Source organism: Helianthus annuus, chromosome 16, assembly GCF_002127325.2.
Source record: "Helianthus annuus cultivar XRQ/B chromosome 16, HanXRQr2.0-SUNRISE, whole genome shotgun sequence".
Taxonomy (NCBI): domain Eukaryota; kingdom Viridiplantae; phylum Streptophyta; class Magnoliopsida; order Asterales; family Asteraceae; genus Helianthus; species Helianthus annuus.
Window position 1 is genome coordinate 162365801 of NC_035448.2, and position 22121 is coordinate 162387921.

Here is a 22121-nt window from a genome sequence, read left to right on the forward strand (position 1 = left end):
TAAAAAGTCACACCAAATTAACCACGCTTCCGCAAAGCCAGGGTGTGACAGGTAATACAATGGACGAAGGAATGGAATGGGCGAGGTAATGGAATGGACGAGTGAATGCAATGGATCATTACCATTCCATATCTTGTTTGGTTACCATGTGTGAATGGAATGAATTATTATTGTGTATTGTTCGGTATGCAAGAAAAACGGAGTAATAAAATCAGCGATGTGTGGTGGTGGTGGCGGTGGCCGGTGGTAGTGATTGTGGGTGGTTATAGGTGGCGGTGGTGGGTGTCGACGGCGACGATGGGTGGTGGTGGTGGCAGCGAGTGGCGGTGCGGCGGTGACGACTGGTGGTGGTGGCGGCAAGGTGGCCGTTGGTGGTGGGTGGCAGCAGAGGTGGTGGTTGGTGGCGACGGCGATGGTTGGTGGTGGCGGTGGTTGTGGCGTCGACGATGGTGGTGGGCGGCGGCGGCGAGTGGCGTTGGCGGTTGGTCGCAGCCGTGGGTGATAACGGTGGCGAGTGGGTGGCGGGGGCGGCGGCTGTCGGGGTGAGGTGGTGGCAGGTGGCGGCGATGGCGTCGGTGATGGGTGGTGGTGGTGGTGGGTTGTGGTGAAAGTGGTGGGTTGTGGTGTTGTTGATGAATGGTACAAGAGGGGATGAAATGGAAAAAAAACATGGGGGGTGGAAGAAATGATTTTGAGGGAATGAAATGCATTTTGAAATGGGTGATTCCATTCCGTTGACCAACCAAACACTCTTTTCTTCATTCCCTCATAATCATCAATTCTATTCCATCTCTCATTCCTGCATACAAAACACTACCTGTATCAATGAATCAACAAGTTACTAGGGGTCAAATTATGTATACGAAATGTTTACGGTTACCAAAAATCTTTTCAATGAATCAACAAGTTACTAGGGGTCAAATTATGTATACGAAATGTTTACGGTTACCAAAAAACTTTAAATTTCAATTATTTGATCACTATTTTCAACAAGGTCATATTTAGGGGGTGTTTGGGATTGCGTTTTCAATCTGATTATTTGATTATTGTGTTTTGAAATCGCAAAAAATCTATTTTGAGTGTTTGGTAAAAAATTAATAAAAAGTGATTTTTTACGTTTTGTAGAGTTCAAAACGTGATAATCCATAAGTAGGTCACCCCTTGCTGCAGGAAAACGTGATAATCCAAAAACTGATTTTTTACGTTTTCACTTATTTATTTTTTTAAAATATATATACTTGCCAAACACTCAAATAGTTAATTATCTGATTATTGTGATATCAAACAACATAATCAAATCCAAACGATGTTGATTATCTGATTATTGTGATATCAAACAACATAATCAAATCCAAACACTATCTTTCTGCAACACGTTTTGTTACAGCTAATTATCTGATTCTGATTATTCAAAATGCATAATCTATTTTCAAAACTCAACCCCAAACACCCCCTTATTATATTAATTGTTTATGACTTTTGCACTCAACCTATTTTAACATGTTATCAAATTCTGACCGCTTCCCTTATATTGCTAGCTATAAAACAGGTTGATAATATAGAGTTCTCATATATCTCCTTTGTTAACCCTTTTCTACCTCGTTGCAGAGTTCTCATAATGTTATCAAGATCAGTTTTGATACTCAAATGGGTGTTCTTACTGATAATCATATTAGCAAACGGCAACCCCCCCGAAGAGCCTGTTAAATGTTCCAACAATTTTACAAACTGCACCATTACCAACTCCTATGGCGCATTCCCAGACCGTAGCACTTGTCATGCAGCCGAAGCTACATACCCATCATCTGAAGAAGACATTGTCTTAATAGTTGCAAACGCTACGAGAGAAAAAAGAAAGATGAGAGTAGCTACACGTTACTCGCACAGTATACCAAAGTTGGCTTGTCCCGATGGTGAGGATGGGCTCATTATCAGTACGGAGAATCTTAACCGTATTATTAATGTAGATAAAGAAAAAATGCTTGTTACCGTAGAGAGTGGTGTAACATTGATGCAACTCATTGATGAAGCTGCAAAAAGTGGGTTGGCTTTACCTTACACTCCTTATTGGTGGGGCTTGACGATTGGTGGTCTTTTAGGCACAGGTGCACACGGTAGCACCCTTTTGGGCAATGGTAGCGCAATTCATGATCAAGTGGTTCAAATGCGGATTGTCACACCAGGAAGCCAGGAAGATGGTTATGCTTCAGTGAGAACTCTAAAAGAAGAAGGTGAGCTTGATGGTGAGATAATGGCAGCCAAGGTTTCTCTTGGAGTACTTGGAGTCATTTCTCAGGTACATTATTAGTTGGTTCACTACCGTCTTTTTTTTTTTTTTTTATTTAGTCATTTCTCAGATCTCCTTTCACTTGTTTTTATTGATTTTCATTATTACCATCTATTAAAATAATATTTAAAATATATAAATCTAATTAGTGAAAAAAATAAGGTTATGTGAAGAAAAAAAAATTAGTTGGGTGAATAAAAAGTGAGTGCCACTTGGATTTGTTTGATTGGCCCCGGCCTCGAAATGAATTCACCTTCATGGCATCACCTTTCTCCTTAGAGGACAAGGGGCGGTGCGTTATAGCACCATGATACACAACCTTCAACGCGTTATACCCACCGCCACTCCAAGTTCAACGCGTTATACCCATCGCCACTCCAAGTTCAACACGTTATAGTTCAACGGTAAACCCGATTTCGTTATTTTCTTCACGGCGTGATGGTTTTTTTTGTGAGGGTAATTGTTGGTTGGGGGGAAATTGTTGGGTGTGGTGGGGAGTGATGACCATTGCCACCAAAAAAGGTTGTGAGTGATAGAAAAATGGTTGATGACATGGCGGAACTTGATTGGGTGCTTGTGAGTGATAGAATTCTATCACTAGTGACCACCCCTACCCCACATAGTAGTGTGAATTGCATCACGACTACAAATTTCCAAGCTTCACTAACGCCCTTTGGAGCGGTGTGTGGGGCATGATGGAGATTTAAGAATGCAAGGTTGCATGGGCGTGACTCCATTACACTTGGCGTTAAATACCAAGTCCGTTAATAACTTAGCTTTTTTTTTTAATAGTGACTAATGTAGGTCCTTTGGCATAATTAAATTCATTTTTAGAACTCATAACCTACAGGTGACTTTAAAGTTGCAACCCATGTTCAAGAGATCTGTTACCTTCTTACCAAAAAATGATACGGACTTATCAGATCAAGTCGCCACTTTTGGGAGACAACATGAGTTTGCGGACATGACATGGTACCCGAGTCAAAAACGAGTTGTTTATCGCATTGATGATCGAGTTTCCTCCAATGTCTATGGAAATGGGCTCTGGGATCACCCTGGTTTTCAAGCTACCCCTTCACTTGCACTCCTTACCTTACGATTGACAGGTGACTAACCAGAAAGATTCAAGTCAAGCACATATGTTTTGTCCATGTAAAAGGTTATATATATATAGGGTTAGGATCGTGTGAGAAGCACTTGGCTAATCGAGAAACTTGAGGAATATTCTGGACCACACATTTTTCCTAAGTTTTTCGTAATATACACATATGTATAATTTAAAATTTACTATATACATATACGTATGATTCAAGCTTTGACAATATACGTATATGTATATAGTCAATTTTAAACTATACGTATGTGTATATACTGATATTTAGTGAATGATAATACCGTAGAGGAACTCGAAGAAGCTACTGGTGATGTTGTTGGAAAGTGTATACGTGGAAGGCTTACTACAGACACTATAAGAAATACTGCATTTGGGCTGACCAATAATGGTATATAATTTCTAAACTCTGTCTTAATATGATCATTTAGTATTAGAATATATGCTTATCAATATTTTATCATTATTATCACTTAACTTTATCATGACTCTTATTATTGTAATCTGAGATGTAGTTTTCAGTTATTCATTACAAAGAAAAAACTATTTTACAATGCTGTTTTTCATCACGTAGGTATTTTCTTCACGGAATACCCAGTGATTGGATACCAAAATCGACTTCAAGCATCAGGAGGCTGCCTTAAAGGCCTGATAGATGCTAAAATAACTACGTGTCGTTGGGATCCTAGAGTCAATGGTTTATTCTTTCACCAAACCACAATTAGCATTGCACTTTCTAAAGCTAAGGATTTCATCCAAGATATACAAAAGCTTGTAAGTATCGCACCACAATCGTTGTGCGGTTTAGATATATACAATGGGATCCTTATGAGATATGTTACCGGCTCAAATGCATACATAGGCGAACAAGAAGACTCATTGGAGTTCGACATCACATATTATAGAAGTAAAGATCCCAAAACTCCAAGACTTTTTGAAGATGTGTTAGAAGAGATCGAACAAATGGCGGTGTTTAAGTACAGTGGTTTACCGCATTGGGGGAAGAATAGAAATGTGGCATTTGAAGGAGCTATCAAGAAGTACAAAAATGCTGCAGAGTTTTTGAAGGTTAAAGAGAAATATGATCCATTAGGGTTATTCTCAAGTGAGTGGACAGATCAAGTTTTAGGACTCAAAGGAGGTCTAACCATTGTTAAGGAGGGTTGTGCACTTGAAGGTTTGTGTGTGTGCTCAGAGGACATTCATTGTGCACCCGAAAAAGGTTATTTGTGTAGGCCTGGGAAAGTCTTTCAGGATGCAAGGGTCTGTACTTTGGTTCAAGTCTCGACTCAATCGTCATCAAAAGCTGAACTTTAAGGTTTATATAGTTATTAGTTTGAATCTCCTTGTAAAAAAGGATTATCAAAACCATACCCATACCTATGTTCTTTGTCTTGATAATGGTGTATGTTTATTTGTGAAATAATTTATATACCATAAATTTGTAACTTTACTCAACATTGTAGGTTGTCAGTTGTGTGAAATTGATTGTACCTATGTTTTGGATTCTTTTTTGATGACACGTTTGCATTCAAATGTGTGTGGTGCGGGGGCAGTTCTTAGAAGGCTCGTGCCAGGGCCGTGACCCTGGCAAGTTTTTCGAACGTAGTGCTAATTTTTCGCATTTCAATCGAATTTTTTATATATACTATGTTCGGCCCAGGCATTTTTTTAGTGCTCGTGTCTTTTGGCCCTAGGACATTCAACGGGCAAGATCCGCCACTGGTGTGGTGGCCTTTAAAGGGTTCCGTCGTGTTGGGTTTTGGGCCAGCGGCCCTAGAGATAACATCGACGATGGTGACATTAGTCAGTTTCATCAAAGATTAACAAAATAGGGTAATGATGATGGTGGGTTAAACCATACCTGGACCCTAATTGCTTATGCTTTAATTATTTTGTTTCCCTTAAATCTTTTCAGTATTTGGCAAGGTTTGCTGTGATTTTTTTAATTAGATATGTTGTTTGATTAGTTTTTATGAAAAACATGATGTTGATTTAAACCTCTACGAAGAGCTTTGAAAAACTAATTTATAACTATGCTAACAATGTAGAAGTAGCAATTTTCAACAGTTTTGCGATTTATTGTTTTTAAGATTTATGTCCATGGTTTGTATTTTTTTTTTATTCTTGTTCTATGCTTGATGTTGGTGTTTGAGTTTAAAGTGGAAAGTTTGTGTTTTTGTTTGTTAAAAGTCAATGGTGAAATCGTGAATACTTTGAGGTGTTGATGAGTACTGCAATTGGAATATCTAGCGTTTTTATTTGTACCAATGGAGCTAAATTACAAGTCTTTTTGTTGAATTATTGGATATTCCATCCGGGATTTGGTAATTTTGATTGTTTTTATTTGTGATTATGTGTTGAAAGTTTGAAATTTAGTCTGTTTGCTACATGAAATTTGGGTAAAATTTTTATCTGAAGTTTATGATCTGGTTGTAGTTGAATTATTTGTTATTAACTGAACAATGGAGTTCATGTTTTAAATGTTTTAGTTGACTACTTTAGGTTTATTGAATGTTTGAATTCCAAAATTAGACTCAACCTTTTGGCTTTGAAATTTTGCACATTTTACATTCTCATCAGAATCATTTCATTGACCTTACACTCGATTGGGTGTATATATTTGCATACTAAAATTTCTATTTGCACACCAAACTCTAGCATAGGTATATACGCGGTGTATATCCACCTTTTCAATTTCTAAGAGAATCTCTGATATACGCGGCGTATATTCACCTTTTTTAATTTCCAAAAAAATTTACTTCGCCGTAAACAAGTTTTTAATCAGGCGTAACCATCAACTTGACGATTTTTTTTTACAGTTGTGTTATAACATTTTCGTCTACATTTATGCAAAAAATTGTGGCCCAACTCGTGCGGAAGTAGGAGTTCTCATGGTTCTTAAAACTCGTGGTGGTTCTTCAAAATATATATTTTTTTCAAAAAAATAAAATAAAATAATTTAGAGTGTAGGATAAATTACAATGTATATATGATAAATTACGGATTGTGTAGGATAAATTTCAACATGTGTAGGGTAAATTTCGAAAGGTGTAGGGTAACTTTTGATGTGTGTAGTCAAAAAACATTAGTGTGAAAGATGATAGTTTTTATGACTAATTAATTAGTCAAATATAATAATAAATGAGATAAGTGAAAAAGTATTTAATATTTTACAATTGTACCCTTTGTTCTTTTTCTTCTCAATTAAATTTTCTTCTCAAATGAATCTTCCCCTATATATATATATATATATATATATATATATATATATATATATATATATATATATATATATATATATATATATATATATATAGGAGAATGCTATGTAAAAAACCCCATTTACTTAGAAAACTTAGGAAACCTTACTTGTGGCCTATATTAATCCACGTTGTCATAGTCCTTTGTTAATCCTTTTTGCTCTCAAGGTTATATCAGTAATTTCCCAACCCAAGTTATTTTCCCAATTTGATCTGACATGATCATTTAATGCCAATCAACTCATGTGTTCAAATCAGCCACCCCATATTTCTTTTACCCTATTTCATTTCATTTTAATTTATATCTTCTTTTAACAGAAAGAGAAAGTGCATATTTCATCTTCTCCTCCAAATTATTATTTCTCCATTAATGGACATGGAGACAAATCCACCAACATCCGAGTTAATGTCACCGGTCCATAGTTTCCCCAACAGGTTCATTGACAACGATGAAGAACGAAGTGAAGAACGAAAATCAGATCGATCAATCCATGATGAAGAACGTGGTTTTGTGATGAAGATGTTAATATATGAAGTCAGATCCACGTGGAAACCCCTTCCAGATTTTGTTCCATTCCTTTTAGATCTCCTTTTGTCCACATGTTTCATAATGTTGTTACAGATTTGGATATTTGTGAGTTTTTTACACTTTTTTGTTTATATAAAATATGATTTGTATATGTTGTTTCAGATCTTGATATTTGTGAGTTTTTTACACTTTTTTAGTTTTATGCAACATATGTTTTCATATATGTTTGATTCTGGGTATTTCGTATGGATTTTTCTGATTTTGTGGAGTTTATGTTAGTTGATAACTTGAGCATGTAGGTATGAACTTTTGAAAGATGATTATAATTTACGGTTCTACTATTTTACACTTAAATATTGAACCAATAAAATATTGAATTTAAAATTGATATAGGTATGGACTTTATAAGATTATATTCAACGTCTGGCTCCATTTTTTACACTTAAAATATCAAAAATTATTCATAAAACCTGGTTGTTAATAGGTTTTTGTGTAATGGCTGTTTTAGAGATAAAACATGATTTTTTTTGTTAAAATGGTTCTTAAAAGGGGTAAATGTTTATGTAATTTACAGGTTTTTATTTTTGTGTTACAGCACAACACAAATAACACGTGTTATAGCAAACGTTGGTTTCGTCAGACGTGGATCAGATGCTCAAGGATCATGACCATGTTTATGTTACAACACAACACAACTAACACGTGTTATAGTTTGAACTTCTTGGACATGCATGTGTTACATATGACATGAAACCCATGTACAACATAACACGTGTTACGTGAGACATGAACACACATTTTTATAACTTCCATGGCATACGCACACCCACATGTTTACAAACCGTTTCAAGACCGACCCAAACAATAAAGCAAGGGTAGCCGCTGAAAGCTAAGGCAGCAAAGGTAGCCGCTGAAAAGCTAAGGCAGACTGTCAAAGGAAGCTCCACCATTTTTCTTAGTGCTATGTATTTTTGTTTACTAGTAATATGTATTTTGAGACTCTTATTGTTTTGTCTAGTACATGATGTTAAAACGGTATGGACTTAACACATTATGGAAGTCTTAACACACGTTATAAAAGAGACTTAACACACGTTATATCAGGTATACTATGTTGTTATTAAGTTACTATTGGAGTTTATGCATCCATTTTAGAAGTTTTAATACATATTACTATTGGAGTTTACTATTGGACTTAACACATTCTGGAAGTCTTAACACACTATTGGAGTTTATGCATCCATTCTGGAAGTCTTAAAACATGTTATAATAGAGGCTTAACACACGTTATATCAGGTTTACTCTGTTGTTATTAAGTTACTATTGGAGTTTATACATCTATTATGGAAGTCTTAACACATGTTATAATAGATGCTTAACACATGTTATATATTTCAGTCGCTTAATACATGTTACAGTATGTATATACACATCATGGTGTTTTGGAAACCACTAGCTTATACATGACACCATGTTAGGTTAAACCAAGATTATAACAGAGGCTTAACACATTTTATCCCAGGTATACATGACACCATGTTAGGTTAAACCAAGATTATAACAGAGGTTTAACACATTGTAAACCACTAGCTTATACATGAATACATGTCAGGTTACAAAAAGATTATAACAGTGGCTTAACACATGTGATACATTCCAAAATGTGCAAAACAAATGACCCGTTTCATATTATATATACCGGTACATGTGTTAACATAAATGGCTTGTTTCATATTACACGTTACATACTAACTTGTACATTTATTACTTGTACAAGTTTTACGCTCAGTATCAACATTATCGGATATTTTAAACATCAACAAAAATAAAATAGACATTACTTGTTTTTTTAATTAACAAAAGGTTAATACATGTTATATATCATTCTAACAGGGGCTTAACACATGTTATACATGAACACATGTCAGGTTTACATCATGGTGTTCTGTTACAGCATGAACCACTAACACGTGTTATAAATGAACGAAGACTTCTTTCCCAAAGAATGTGACTTATTCAATGTCCCCTCATTAACGTTGCCTACATCCATCCAGCTTGTCAATTGAATATCTTTTATGGATCTGTTTCTGTAAATCAACACACGTTATATATCATTCTAACAGGTGCTTAACACATGTTACAGGTCTGTCTCTGTAAATCAAGCAACCCAACAAAAAAAAATATTGTTAAGATCAAAAGCCCCAAACAAGCAACCAAACCAACAAAAAAAAACCCGTTCAAAATCTCATCCTAAAGTTTTGGATTTATTTAAAATACATTAACATTAACCATTACTAGAACACACATTAACTTCTCCTACATCCATCCAGCTTCTTAATTGAATATCTTTATGGGTTTGTTTCTGTAAATCAACACACGTTATATAACATTATAACAGGGGGCTTAACACGTGTTATGGGCCTGAGTCTGTGAATCAAGTAACCAAACAAAAAAAACACTTACTGTTCAGATCAAAAACCCAAACAAGCAACTCAAACCAACAAAAAAACAGTTACTGTTAAGATCAAAATCCCCTAACAAGCAACTAAACCAACAAAAAAACCCGTTCAAAATCTCATCCTAAAGTTTTTGATTTATTTAAAATACATTAACATTAACCATGGATACCCCATTAACCAATACTAAAACACTTTCAGAACACAAAAACATATTAACAACCATTTCAACAAAAAAATCAAGTGTGAAATGATATTTCAAGAACACTTACTGGATCTATACCCGTCCGATGAACACGAAGAAAATCTTTAAACCTTCTTCTCACACACACACTCGTGTGTGTTTTTGTGATAAAGATTGTTGTTTCTCTATCTAAAACATCAACTTTCTCTCTCTAAAAACATTCATCTTGTCATCGCTCTTCTCACACACACACTCGTGCGTGTGTCTTTGTGAATTTTTCAGACCACATGACGCTGAAATTATCTTCAAATGAAGATCACCATTGAAGGATCACCATTGAAGACCATGAAGCTTTCTTCTTTTCAATGATGAAGAAAGAGGAGAGAGATAATAGTTAATTGAAAGATTTGACTAGAAGAAAGAGGAGAGAGATGATGACACAAGTGGGTTTTGTCATTTTCAATGCCAAAAGGTGGGTTTTGTTCTACCGAAAATGCCCTCCCAGACATTCAAATGTGCATTATACTATTTCTTTTAATTATAATTGTTACTAAAATGATGAGAGTCATTGATCAAGTTGGATGAAAGACAATCAATGGATGAGGTTGAGGTTGGGTTTCCAAGGTTTTTTAAAAAAGATGGGGTTTCTTATAGAGCCCAGCCCTATATATATATATATATATATATATATATATATATATATATATATATATATATATATATATATAGGGAGCCGCTAAAATGAAAACCACCTCCAGTTGTAAGAACCATGAAAACCACTCTCAGCCAATTAAATTTTGCCACTTAAAAGGGTAGTTTTTGTCATTTCCCCACAAATGTCATTTCTTTTAACTTCTCTCCCCATTAATTATGGCAGACCTTCTCTCCCCATTAATTAACTTCTCTCTCCTCACCATTTATATTTGTCAGACCTTCTCTCCAAAATTTTGAAACTCACCATTCATCTTGAAAAACCATTACTTTGCTCTCTCTCTCTCTCTCTCTCCACAATTTAGGTGGTGTAGGATCGGATTCTGACCCGAACGAGTCAATCAGAGGAGTTTGATCAGATACAGGTGCGGAAAACAAGTATCTGACGTAGAAACAGCTAGATATCTTCTTAATTCTCTTTTCTGATTAATTTGACAGCTTTTACATGCAATTCTCACACCGGCAGCACCTCGGTATGGAAATCTGAGAGTTACAAATGAGGTTCTCTTATACGGTATTTATAGGTGAGGAGGTCCCCTTATACGGCATGTCTATATAAGCGGACCTGATAGGTTCCCTTATACGGCATGTCCGTATAAGCGGACCTGATGAATAAGCTAACCTATTATGACCGAATAAGTGGACCTGACATAAAAGAGAACCTACTATGTCCGTATAAGCGGACCTATACTCTAAACCACGTAAACTCTCCAGTTTTCTCGTAAAACGCGCCCTAATCTATACATTACGATGAAAGACTCGATCTAAGACGAAATCAACAGATGTAGTGCACCAACAGACTCCCCCTCAGATGTTGATGGAGTCGACTATCGAGTCACAACAATGTTGTGTCTTCACATCTTCAGTCTTGATCAGTCTCAGGGCTTTTCTTTCTCTCTATCTTCAGACTCCCCCTCTCGATTTACTGGTATTCCTTTGTTCTTCAGTAACATCTTCAAGATCGTTGTCTGGCTTTCCGTCTAACAGCTTCTCATAGGCTTGTAAATGAACCAAACGAACATGAACGAGGCATGTTCGTGTTCGTTCGTTAAACTTTTACCGAACAAACGATCGGACATGAACATTTAAATGAGCGGATTTTCTTGTTCGTGTTCGTTCGTTTAGATAATGAGCATGTTCATGTTCGTTTATGTTCGTTCATTAATAGTTTAAACGAACGGTTCACGAACATAAACGAACGTAATCTTACATAAGCGAATCTAAACGAACATAAGTGAGCAAACACAAACGAACATAACTAAACATAAATTAAGGAACACAATGATGAAACACCAATCAATAGTAAACGTGAATATCCAAACATAACCATCATAAATAAAGAACGTCAAATGTAAATAAATTCGTTAAAGTTATAGTCTAATAGAAACTCCAAAACACCATCTTGAAATCACCAATTCAACGTCATGATCAACAATGCACCAACTTTATTCTAACTCAATGTATACGACATCATCATTTTCCTACAATTAAGTAAACAATAAAAATAAGAATTAGTAATAGACTAATAATAGAAAATAGGAAGTTACGGTTGAAAGAGTAAGAAAGTTACTTTGTTATTCTTTTTGTTTACTCCATAGTAATGACGATACCAATCAGCTCCACAAACAAGCATATCTACTATCTTAGTTCCTAAACGGGAACGGTGTGGGTCAATAACTCTCCCACCAGCACTAAAAGCAGATTCGGATGCAACTGTCGTTATCGGAATTGATAAGATATCAGCAGCCATTTTAGACAAAATTCTAAACTTAAGTTTATTCGCCTTCCACCACCCCAATGCATCAAAACTTACACCTTGCTCACAAATGTACACTCCCTCGTCTAAATATATGGCTAGCTCTGATTTCACACTTTCAACAGTATCAACACTTCTAATATGTTGATTGTACTTAGCAATGCCTGTTTTTAAACCCTTACCAAATCGAGAACTCATAAAGCTAGAGGAAACGTTTGAATAACTAGATCCGCTCCCATTTTCAGTCTGAACATGAGCAAATGCACCACCAGATGAAACAACATTGGCCTCTCTATGTGTCTCCACATACTCTGTGAACATTTCATCTAAAGTTTTGCGAACAATTTCAATTTCTGCACCAGCTTTATTCTCAGAATAAATTGTGTTAAAAGAAAACTCGATTAATTTCATCTTGTATCTAGGATCCATAACAGAGCCAATGGAGATCAAAAGATTAGATGAGCCCCAATACTTGTCAAATTTTTCTTTCAACTTACAAGCCATAGAATTCATGCAATCCTTCTTGTCCAAAGCAACATTATCCAGTGCTTCTTTTATAACGTATAACTCACTCAAAAATAAATTAGAAGTTGGATATTCCGAGCCTACAAAATCAAAAAGCAAAAAAAAAAAAAACAAGAATAAATAATGCTACATTTACTAGTGAATATGGAAAAAAGTAAAAAGATCTAATACCTGAAATATTTTTTGTAGCCTCGTTGAAAAGTGATAAAAATGAGCAAACATCTTCAACCTTTTTCCAATCATCATTGCTCGGTAATGTATTGTATGTACTTTCTCGGTCGGCATAATTTTCAAAAACTTCTTTAAACTCCAAGGCTGTAGACAACATAGCGTATGTGGCATTCCATCGAGTACTCACATCTAATATAAGTTGTTTTTTCGACATTTGTAACTGTTTGGCGAGCTCACTAAAGATATGTAATCGACCTGGAGAGGCACCCACATGTTTCACACTTTCACGAACGTTGTGAATTATAGCTTGAATTTCTGATAAACCATCTTGAACCAACAAGTTAAGAATATGCGCACAACATCGCATATGAAACAAACGTCCATCGATAGCAAGTTTCTTTTGAAGATTTAAATTTTCCATTAACTTCCGAGCCACCACGTCATTAGTTCTAGCATTGTCAACAGTCAAAGTGGCCACTTTCGTCTCAATATTCCAATCTTTTAAACACTTGAACAAACAATCATAGATACGTACTCCAGAATACGATGGCGGAACATCAACAAAACTTAATATGGATTTGTAAAGATTAAACTCCGAGTCTACAAAGTGGCATGTCACTACCATGTAATGGATATTTTGAACTGATGTCCACATATCAGTTGTAAGCTCACACGATTTACGGTGTTTAACAGCTTCTGGGTTCTTTTCTTTCCAATTTCGTAACTAGAAATACAATCTTGTCGAATTGATGCACGCGATATCTTGTTAAAAGCCGGATTAGCTTCTTTCATCAGCACATTAAACAATTCATACTCAACAAAATTAAATGGCAATTCATGAACCATAATCATATGAGAAATAACCTCTCTCATCCTAGCATTGCTAAACTTCCAATTTTGAATCAATGATGAAGATTCTGTTGAATTTCCAAAGCCAACATTTAACTTTAACTGACCTTTATTGACGGCTTTCAGTTTCGGGCAACTAGTGTTAATATGCCTAAGTAATGGTGTGGTGGTTCCATCTTTGAGCTTCTTTAATTTCTCTCCACAATGTATACATTGCGGGACTTCGCTTCCACTTGCATTACTTATTGTACGAAAATGTACCCAAGCATTTGATGTCTTCCTTCTTTTCCTTTTAGTGTATGGGGCATCTTCTTCATCATTGTTTTGTTGTTCAACTCTATTAGTTGTTTCATTTACATGTGCATTCTCTTCTTCATCATTAACTACAATAACATCATCAATATTGGCCATCTTTTCCTTAGTCGAAGTATCTTTGCTTCTTTGAAATTCTATATCATCATAAGGGAGTTGACAATCAGACATCTTGCTTGATAACCTAAAGAAGAGAAAATAGTTTTTAAAAAAAATGTATTCATTCTAAAAAATCAAAATCCAAGACCAAAATATATATTTTCTAAATGTCAACATTTATAGGTCACTTGTTAATTAATTTTATAACTAAATGTCCAAATGAATATATCAAAACGACAAAACCTTTCAATAGTGTAATATATAAATTAAAATCATATGTATTTTGTAGTTTTCAACAATTAATCATGGACCTGTGGGTTGTGGCAATTCTTTGAGTCAATCATATTATTTATTTTTTTGAACACCTATATACGGCTAATAAGGATTTCAAGGAAGCAACAAAGAACAAGTAATTTACCCAAAATCAACACCTATATAAAAAATAAATCTCTAAAAAAAACCATCAGAATTAATCACCAGACAAGGAGAACCTTACTATTCGTTCTATACAAGGACCAATTCCCACAACTAATATACTAATATTTTTTACATAAAAAATGATTTCAATCATCTTAAAAGTCTAGTATACTAAGTAGCAACAGACAATATTGAAACACAATTGTACTCACCTTCTTGGTTGTAAGAAACTACTTACTTGCAATGCGATGGAACTATTCTCAAAGATGTATGTGTAGTAGAGGAAAAGAAAAGACTAAATACAATGAAAACCTAAATCAACGATACATATGAGAAAAGATTCTTTTTAAATTGGAATTTAGAAATCAAATGCTAATACCATATAAAGATTGTTATGAAATTGGAAAGTCAAAATAGTAAAGAAAATCTTCTACATTTTAAATTTATATTTGTTTTAAACTTAATATTAGTAATATATAAAGTTAAAGAATTAAATAAACGAACGGATATAAACGAACGAATATAAACGAACATAAACGATCGAATTCAAACGAACATAAACGACCGTTCATGAACGTAAATGAACGAACGAAACATTGTTCGTGTTCGTTCATTTAATTAAATGAACGGAAAAAAATGTTCATGTTTGTTCGTTTACTATATAAACGAACATAAACGAATTTCCCGCCGAACGATACATGAACGGTTCACTGAACGTTCGGTTCGTTTACAAGCCTAGCTTCTCATCTTATCATGCATAAGCTCTACCTCAAAGTAAATTTCTTTCACATATATATTTCAAACATATAACCCTGCACCAATTCAGACTCTCCTTCAAAACAAACACAGATTTTGATGAACCACTTGAAAGGTTAGATTATGAAAACATTTAATTTCACACAAACACTCCCCCTCAAATATTGCTCATCATGTTTAGCACTCGGAATTTTGAAAATCAGCTATTCAACATCAGTTGTCGAAAATCTTTTTGACTTTTTCAAAAATTTATGCTAAAACACACTGAAAATCTTTTTGGATTTTGAAATTAAGAAACTTGAAATGCAATAACAGAAAATATTTACAAACAATATTTTTGTGAGCTCGTGCAAGAGGATCATATCAGTTTTGAGACATATCACTAACACCGTTAAGCTTTAAACATTCTCAGTTCTAAACAATTTACCTAGATTGTCAGTATTTTTGTCCACTTAAATCTTCACACAGACTTCAGTTGATTCGAGATACGATATTAATGTTTTAGAGACTTAAACTTAATTGTGTATCACTCCACTTGAATATACTCCTGTATCCAGATCCCAAATATTCAGTCTTACAGGTGAGTATACCACAGATGATATCTGTAAAGGGGTTATGTGCGAGGGCCGTGAGAGCTTAGGTCGATACTTCCGTATACGCAGAGAGATGACGGCTTCGACTTTTGGTGGGTCCCCTTTAGAGGATCTTTTGATTACAACAGCAGCGACTATCAATTTTATTGTTTCATCAGCTTGCTGAGGGTGATGCTATATTTCAAGCATTTTGCGAAAAGTATTATCCGGAGACTAGGTCAGTACTTCCATACAGCAGAAGTCCCGGGATAATACCCCAGATATCACTGAGTATAAAGACCTAGTATCTCAGAATACGGGACCTTTCAAACAAGATTTCGGGGGTTACCCATATATCCAAGAATAGTTACCCACAAATCAAGCAAGTTTGATTTACGTTTATATCTCGTTTCAATTTACTAAATGTGCGAAAATCTACTGACACATCCGCAGTAAGATCGTTTATCACATTTTGACTTTCCAATTCTTTAGCATGTTGTGATAGTCCACTGATGTACTATCATTTCCTCTTTTTCGCAACAAAACTCATTTTTGATTTTATCATGTTTTTGACTTTTTCAAATTTTCTAATGTTTTTGGATTTTCTGAAATTTTCTAACTCCCCTTAAAATGCAAACACATTAATGAAAATATGAAAACAAACTGTACAGAAACATGACAACCGATATCAAATCACCTCAAATCGCCATTCACTAGGCATAAACAATCAGAACTCCCCCTATCAACAAACTATTTTCCCATTTAGATTTCAAAACACTTAAGTTTGTTTTAATCAAAATGGTTTGTCCGGAAAATAAGTTTGATTGATTTTACCACTTGTAGGTTTATCAAACAAATGTTCGGGGATGTGGTTCATCATCTTGTCTTCCAACCAGATGTAGGAAAATACAAGTACAAATTAATGTCCTTGATTTACCATATGTAATCAAATCATCTAACCACTTGTAATTATAACCAACAAACATAAACAAACCTCTTTACCATTTGTATGATTGACATTACCGAATAAAATTCAATAAAAATGCCGATTCATGCTCCACGCTTACCAACCTGGGAGCTCCGGCAAGTCCTGAGACTTATTGTTCGAAATATGTACCATCCCAGTCACAAACCAGGGATGGTTCAATTTTTTCTTTCTCTGTTTTCTTCTCATAAAATTCTTTAACCCCTTTGACTTTTCGATCAATCATCTTGCCAAAGATGTGTTTTACCTTGGGGTTAAAGACCTTCTCAGCATCAAATTCCTGTTCATCATGATAAAATTGGTTAGAAATTTCAACTTTACCAATTTTCTTTTTATAATTCTCAGCCCGAAGTAATGGAAACTCCTCATCATTAACAATCGGAACTGATTTTTCAACTTTTACATCAGCTTCACATTTTGAAACAACTTGTGGCTCAACTGATTTTGTGGAATCAGTTTCATCGCCTGAAGATAGCTCCTCTGATTTCGACCTATCAGAATCATCGCTAGAGCTTTCACCAATACTCTTAACAACCCATTTCTGGTTGTCAGATTTTGCTCTTTTCTTGTAAAACTTGTTCGAACTCTCACCAATTTCAAAAATAGAATCTTTAAACAGTTTTGTTGTATCAAGTGGTGATTCGAATGCAAACACTTTCTCTTTGATTTTACGAAATACTCCCTGTTTTGATTGTATCGCATTCGAACAATCTTTTGCAATGTGTCCAACAGTGTTACATCGGTAACAGGTTCTTGTATCTCGCTTCTGTTCGTCTTGCTTCTTCGCAAGAAACTCACTATTTGATTCCCTCCAGAAATTTGTCTTTTCTTCTTCATCAGTTGATGTGCCTGAAACAAATGACATTTTGGATTTAAAATCACGAACATATTTTTCATTTTTATGTTTTTCTGTAGGAGTAAAACCTAATCCTTTCTTTTTGAAATTACCGTTATGGTTTGATCTCTTTTGGAAATCTGAACCAGAACCGTAATTCTTTTTCTTGTTTAATCTCTGTTGAACTCTTGAGGTGTAAGGTTTAGGTTTATCAATAAGACATAAGCCTTTTATTTCAGAAATATTGATTTCTGTGAGTATGAAAACCTTTTTAATCAGTTCAGTTTTGACACCTCTTATTGGAAATTCTTCATCAGAATATAATTTGTCAGAATCATTCAAAGTGTAGGAAACTTTAAACAATCCATCATCCAAATTAGATTTTGACAATAGAAAATTTCTATCATAACTATTTTTCCCTGTTTTTCTGTTTGATCCGGAATGCTCGACTCAGACTTAGACTCTGACACGGACTCCGACTTTGACTCTTCACAATCGTCACTCTCTAACACATGATCCACGACTTTCTTCATCAATTGAGACTGTTGATCAGTGTCAGACGATGTAAACACAATATCAATACTATCTGGTAGTTTGACTGACGACTCTGACTCCCACTGTAAATTTGTGGCCTTTTTGACTCTTTCATCATTTGGATATCTAGGCAAATATCCATTTTCCAGCGGGGGTGGACACTTGTTATAACTGACACCTTACTTCTTACCAGATGTTGTCTTTACAGTGTCTTTTTTCTTGTCATTCTTCTTCTTGTCAGCAATCTTTTCCTCAACACTAACTTCAGCTGCTTTCTCTTCAGTTACCTCATCGTCTTCCCATACCTTCATGCTCTCAACTGTCGGATAAATCCTGTCAATAACATAGGAAGTACATGAGTAACTTTTTAATAAACGATTAACTCTCTCCGTTTCAATTCTTTGCAGCTCAAGCTTTTGTTCTAATGCAGCACACTTTTCAATATAGTTGTTTACAACTTTCTGCTTTGTCATAAACGCTCCCTGAAGAGTCTTCATTGCTACAGCTTGTTCTTCACTCGTTTGATTGTACTGATTCATCGTCTTATTCAGCACATCATAAGACTCCTTCAAACTGTTCAAGTTGTAAATCAAAGTGCTGTTCTGCTTCTTTACAGCTTCACAGTTTTCACACTTCACCGGAATCTTTTTCGCATCAACTTCTTCTTCAACCTTGAATTTAGGAACTTCTTTCACCTTTTGTCTTCTTATTATTGGAACATCTTCATCATCACTGCTCACTGGTGTCTTGATCTTTTTCTTTTTCTTCTTGGCCTTTTCATCTTCACTATCACTTTCAGCAAGCAACTTCATATCAGCTTTGAATTTTCTTGCCCAATACTCAGTATCATAATCACTATCCATGTTTCAATAACAGATTTCAAACAAAATCCCTTTTACAATACTCCACAAACTCTAAAAACAGTTTCAATGTCCAAAAACTTGTTATACTTTGAACTTGGGCTGTAACTGGGCCTCCTCTTGATTGGACCGACAAATGTATCTTGAAGCTTATTAGACCGATCCGATTCACCTTTTATTGGACCACACTTTTGATGTCAAATAACAATGATTAAAAGTGGATTTTTTTATTTGGCCGTGATTTTTTAAAATGACAACAATTACATGTAATAACAACTATTGGACCAAAAAAAAAAAAAACTTTAACATGTGATTGGATCGTTTTTTATACACTTGGGCGGTGACTTCACTCACAAGTGGGCAGCTTGCTTTTATTGGGCCGCTAACCTAGTGGGCGGTGCACCAGATCAACAACAACAACAACAATTTATAACCTTTCACCTTGATTGGGCCGAAATTGATTGTTAACTTGTGATAGGACCTCAAAAAGGTTAGGGGTCGGTGCACTTTGGTCAAGATATCCACATGATTAAAGTATCACAAATCTTTAATGCTTTTTAATTGTGAATCATTCAATGGCCCACAACTGTTTTTAATACGAATCTGATTGGACCTAATACTTGAATCACATGCAATCAGCAGACAACTTCACAGTAACTCGATTATATCAACCGTTTAACCTTTTACACAACCATCATGGCCGACAACTTTGCATGAGCAGATGACTTTTAGTAGGTCAATGACTGTTATAAGCGAACCTCATAAACAATTATTATCTGATAAGCGAATCTCATAAAGTGTCAAAAAAGCGAACCTAAAGTGTTTTGTTTTTTTTAAGCGAACCTGATGCTAGCAATGACACTATGAGCGAGCCTTTTATGATACTTACCAATGAGCGAACCTGACTTTACTATATAAGCGAACCACGAAAGTTGATCAATGAGCGGACCAAACACTTGTCCTATGAGCGAACCAAACCTCAAAAGATACAAAGAGCGGACCTTTAACGATGTGACCAGATGAGCGGATCTCACAAATGCACTAAAAGCGAACCTGAATTTTTGAGCGGACCTACAGGATTTTTAAGCGGATCTACTAAGTTTCGAGCGAATCTAACACATTTGGAGCGAACCTGTGAAGTACATACGAGCGGACCTGTAAGTTTGACGCAAAAACGAACCGAAAAACGTCGATTTCTCCTAAACGGCTAGGAGTTTCGATCTGAAACTTGGTAGGGTTTTAGATCAGGTATACACGCACAACATATCCAAAAATCAGCTGAAACGGACCGTGAAAACTCAGTCTGACGAAGAAAGAAGGTGTAGAAGAAAGAATACATGACGAAATCCAGCAAATTTCAATAGAACTCCTCCTCCTGAAGCTCTGATACCACTTGTAGGATCGGATTCTGCCCCGAACGAGTCAATCAGAGGAGTTTGATCAGATACAGGTGCGGAAAACAAGTATCTGACGTAGAAACAGCTAGATATCTTCTTAATTCTCTTTTCTGATTAATTTGACAGCTTTTACATGCAATTCTCACACCGGCAGCACCTCGGTATGGAAATCTGAGAGTTACAAATGAGGTTCTCTTATACGGTATTTATAGGTGAGGAGGTCCCCTTATACGGCATGTCCATATAAGCGGACCTGATAGGTTCCCTTATACGGCATGTCCGTATAAGCGGACCTGACGAATAAGCTAACCTATTATGACCGAATAAGTGGACCTGACATAAAAGAGAACCTACTATGTCCGTATAAGCGGACCTATACTCTAAACCACGTAAACTCTCCAGTTTTCTCGTAAAACGCGCCCTAATCTATACATTACAATGAAAGACTCGATCTAAGACGAAATCAACAGATGTAGTGCACCAACAGGTGGAGAACAGAAGCCCGGTTTCATCCTTCATTTTTCACTCTCACAAGTCACCACCCACCTCTAAAAAATGCCGCAAAACGAGGCTGCTACTGCCATAGCCCCCATCGCCGGTGGAAGCTTTTCCCGGTGTTTCCCGGCTTCTATTCTCCGACCCTGAAATCCGGCCGACAACCTCCACCGATTTGCCACCCCCGTCCGGATCCACCACCAGCCACCCCCCACTTGCTCGATTTTGTCATGTTGGCACAATCAGGGGGGTCATTTTTTGAGTGTTGTTTCTTCACCCCCAAATCTATCTCTCTCTCTCTCTCTCTCTCTCTAAACTCGCTGGCTGTTTGTCATGTCGAGCTCAAAAGTCGCCGGAGCCGGAGAAGAGAGGCGAGAGGAGAGCAGAGGTGGTCGTTTGGTTGTGTGTTTGGAGTATAGATCGAGAGGGGGGATTGTTGTGGTGGGGTTAAGGGGCGGTGTGTCGGCGGCGCGGCGGAGGTGAATAATGGGTGGAGGGGTGGGGGTGGGGGTGGGTTGAGGAGGGGTGTCACTGTTTTGGGCGGGTTTGTTTGAATATCGATACAGGTTCCTTGAATACAGGTTTGAATCTGGATACAGTATTGAATCTGTTTTGAATGATGTTCTTTGTTCCTTTTGAATATTTTTGAATATGTTTGAATCTGGATACAGGTTTGAATGTTTTGATGTGTTTGAATGTTTGATCTTTGTGTCCCTGTTTGTTTTGAATGTTTGGTCTTTGTGTCCCTGTCTTTTGCTTGTGTCCCTGTTTTTGGTTTTGATCTTTGTGTCCCTGTTTGTTTTCCGGTGATTTTGATGTTTTACGGCCGATGATTCAAAAAAAAAAAAATAGGTGATTTTTGCCGGTGATTTTGATGTTTTGCCGGTGATTTATTGATGTTCGCCGGTGATTTATTGATGTTTGCCGGTGATATGGTTGTTGGTGCTTTTTGATCTTAATCTGGATATTTGGTTTGATTCTGAGTTTAGTATGTTGGGGATTTTGATCTGTGGGTTT

The 22121-nt window shown here is 36.0% G+C and overlaps 2 protein-coding genes across 2 annotated transcripts; one reads left to right on the forward strand and one right to left on the reverse strand.

Annotated features, from left to right (window-relative positions):
* The first annotated feature begins 1595 nt into the window (after positions 1-1595).
* LOC110874959 (probable L-gulonolactone oxidase 6) lies at positions 1596-4792 on the forward strand. Its single transcript, XM_022123271.2, has 4 exons — positions 1596-2296; positions 3138-3393; positions 3688-3789; positions 3973-4792. The coding sequence occupies exons 1-4, from the start codon at positions 1619-1621 to the stop codon at positions 4713-4715; spliced, it is 1779 nt and encodes a 592-aa protein (XP_021978963.1). The 5' UTR covers positions 1596-1618; the 3' UTR covers positions 4716-4792.
* A 7194-nt stretch (positions 4793-11986) lies between these two features.
* On the reverse strand, positions 11987-14325 carry LOC110876777 (zinc finger BED domain-containing protein RICESLEEPER 2-like). Its single transcript, XM_022124939.1, has 4 exons — positions 13728-14325; positions 12994-13635; positions 12112-12902; positions 11987-12022 (listed from the first exon to the last, which is right to left on the reverse strand). Exons 1-4 carry the CDS (start codon positions 14323-14325, stop codon positions 11987-11989), a joined length of 2067 nt encoding a protein of 688 aa, XP_021980631.1.
* Positions 14326-22121: the final 7796 nt, after the last annotated feature.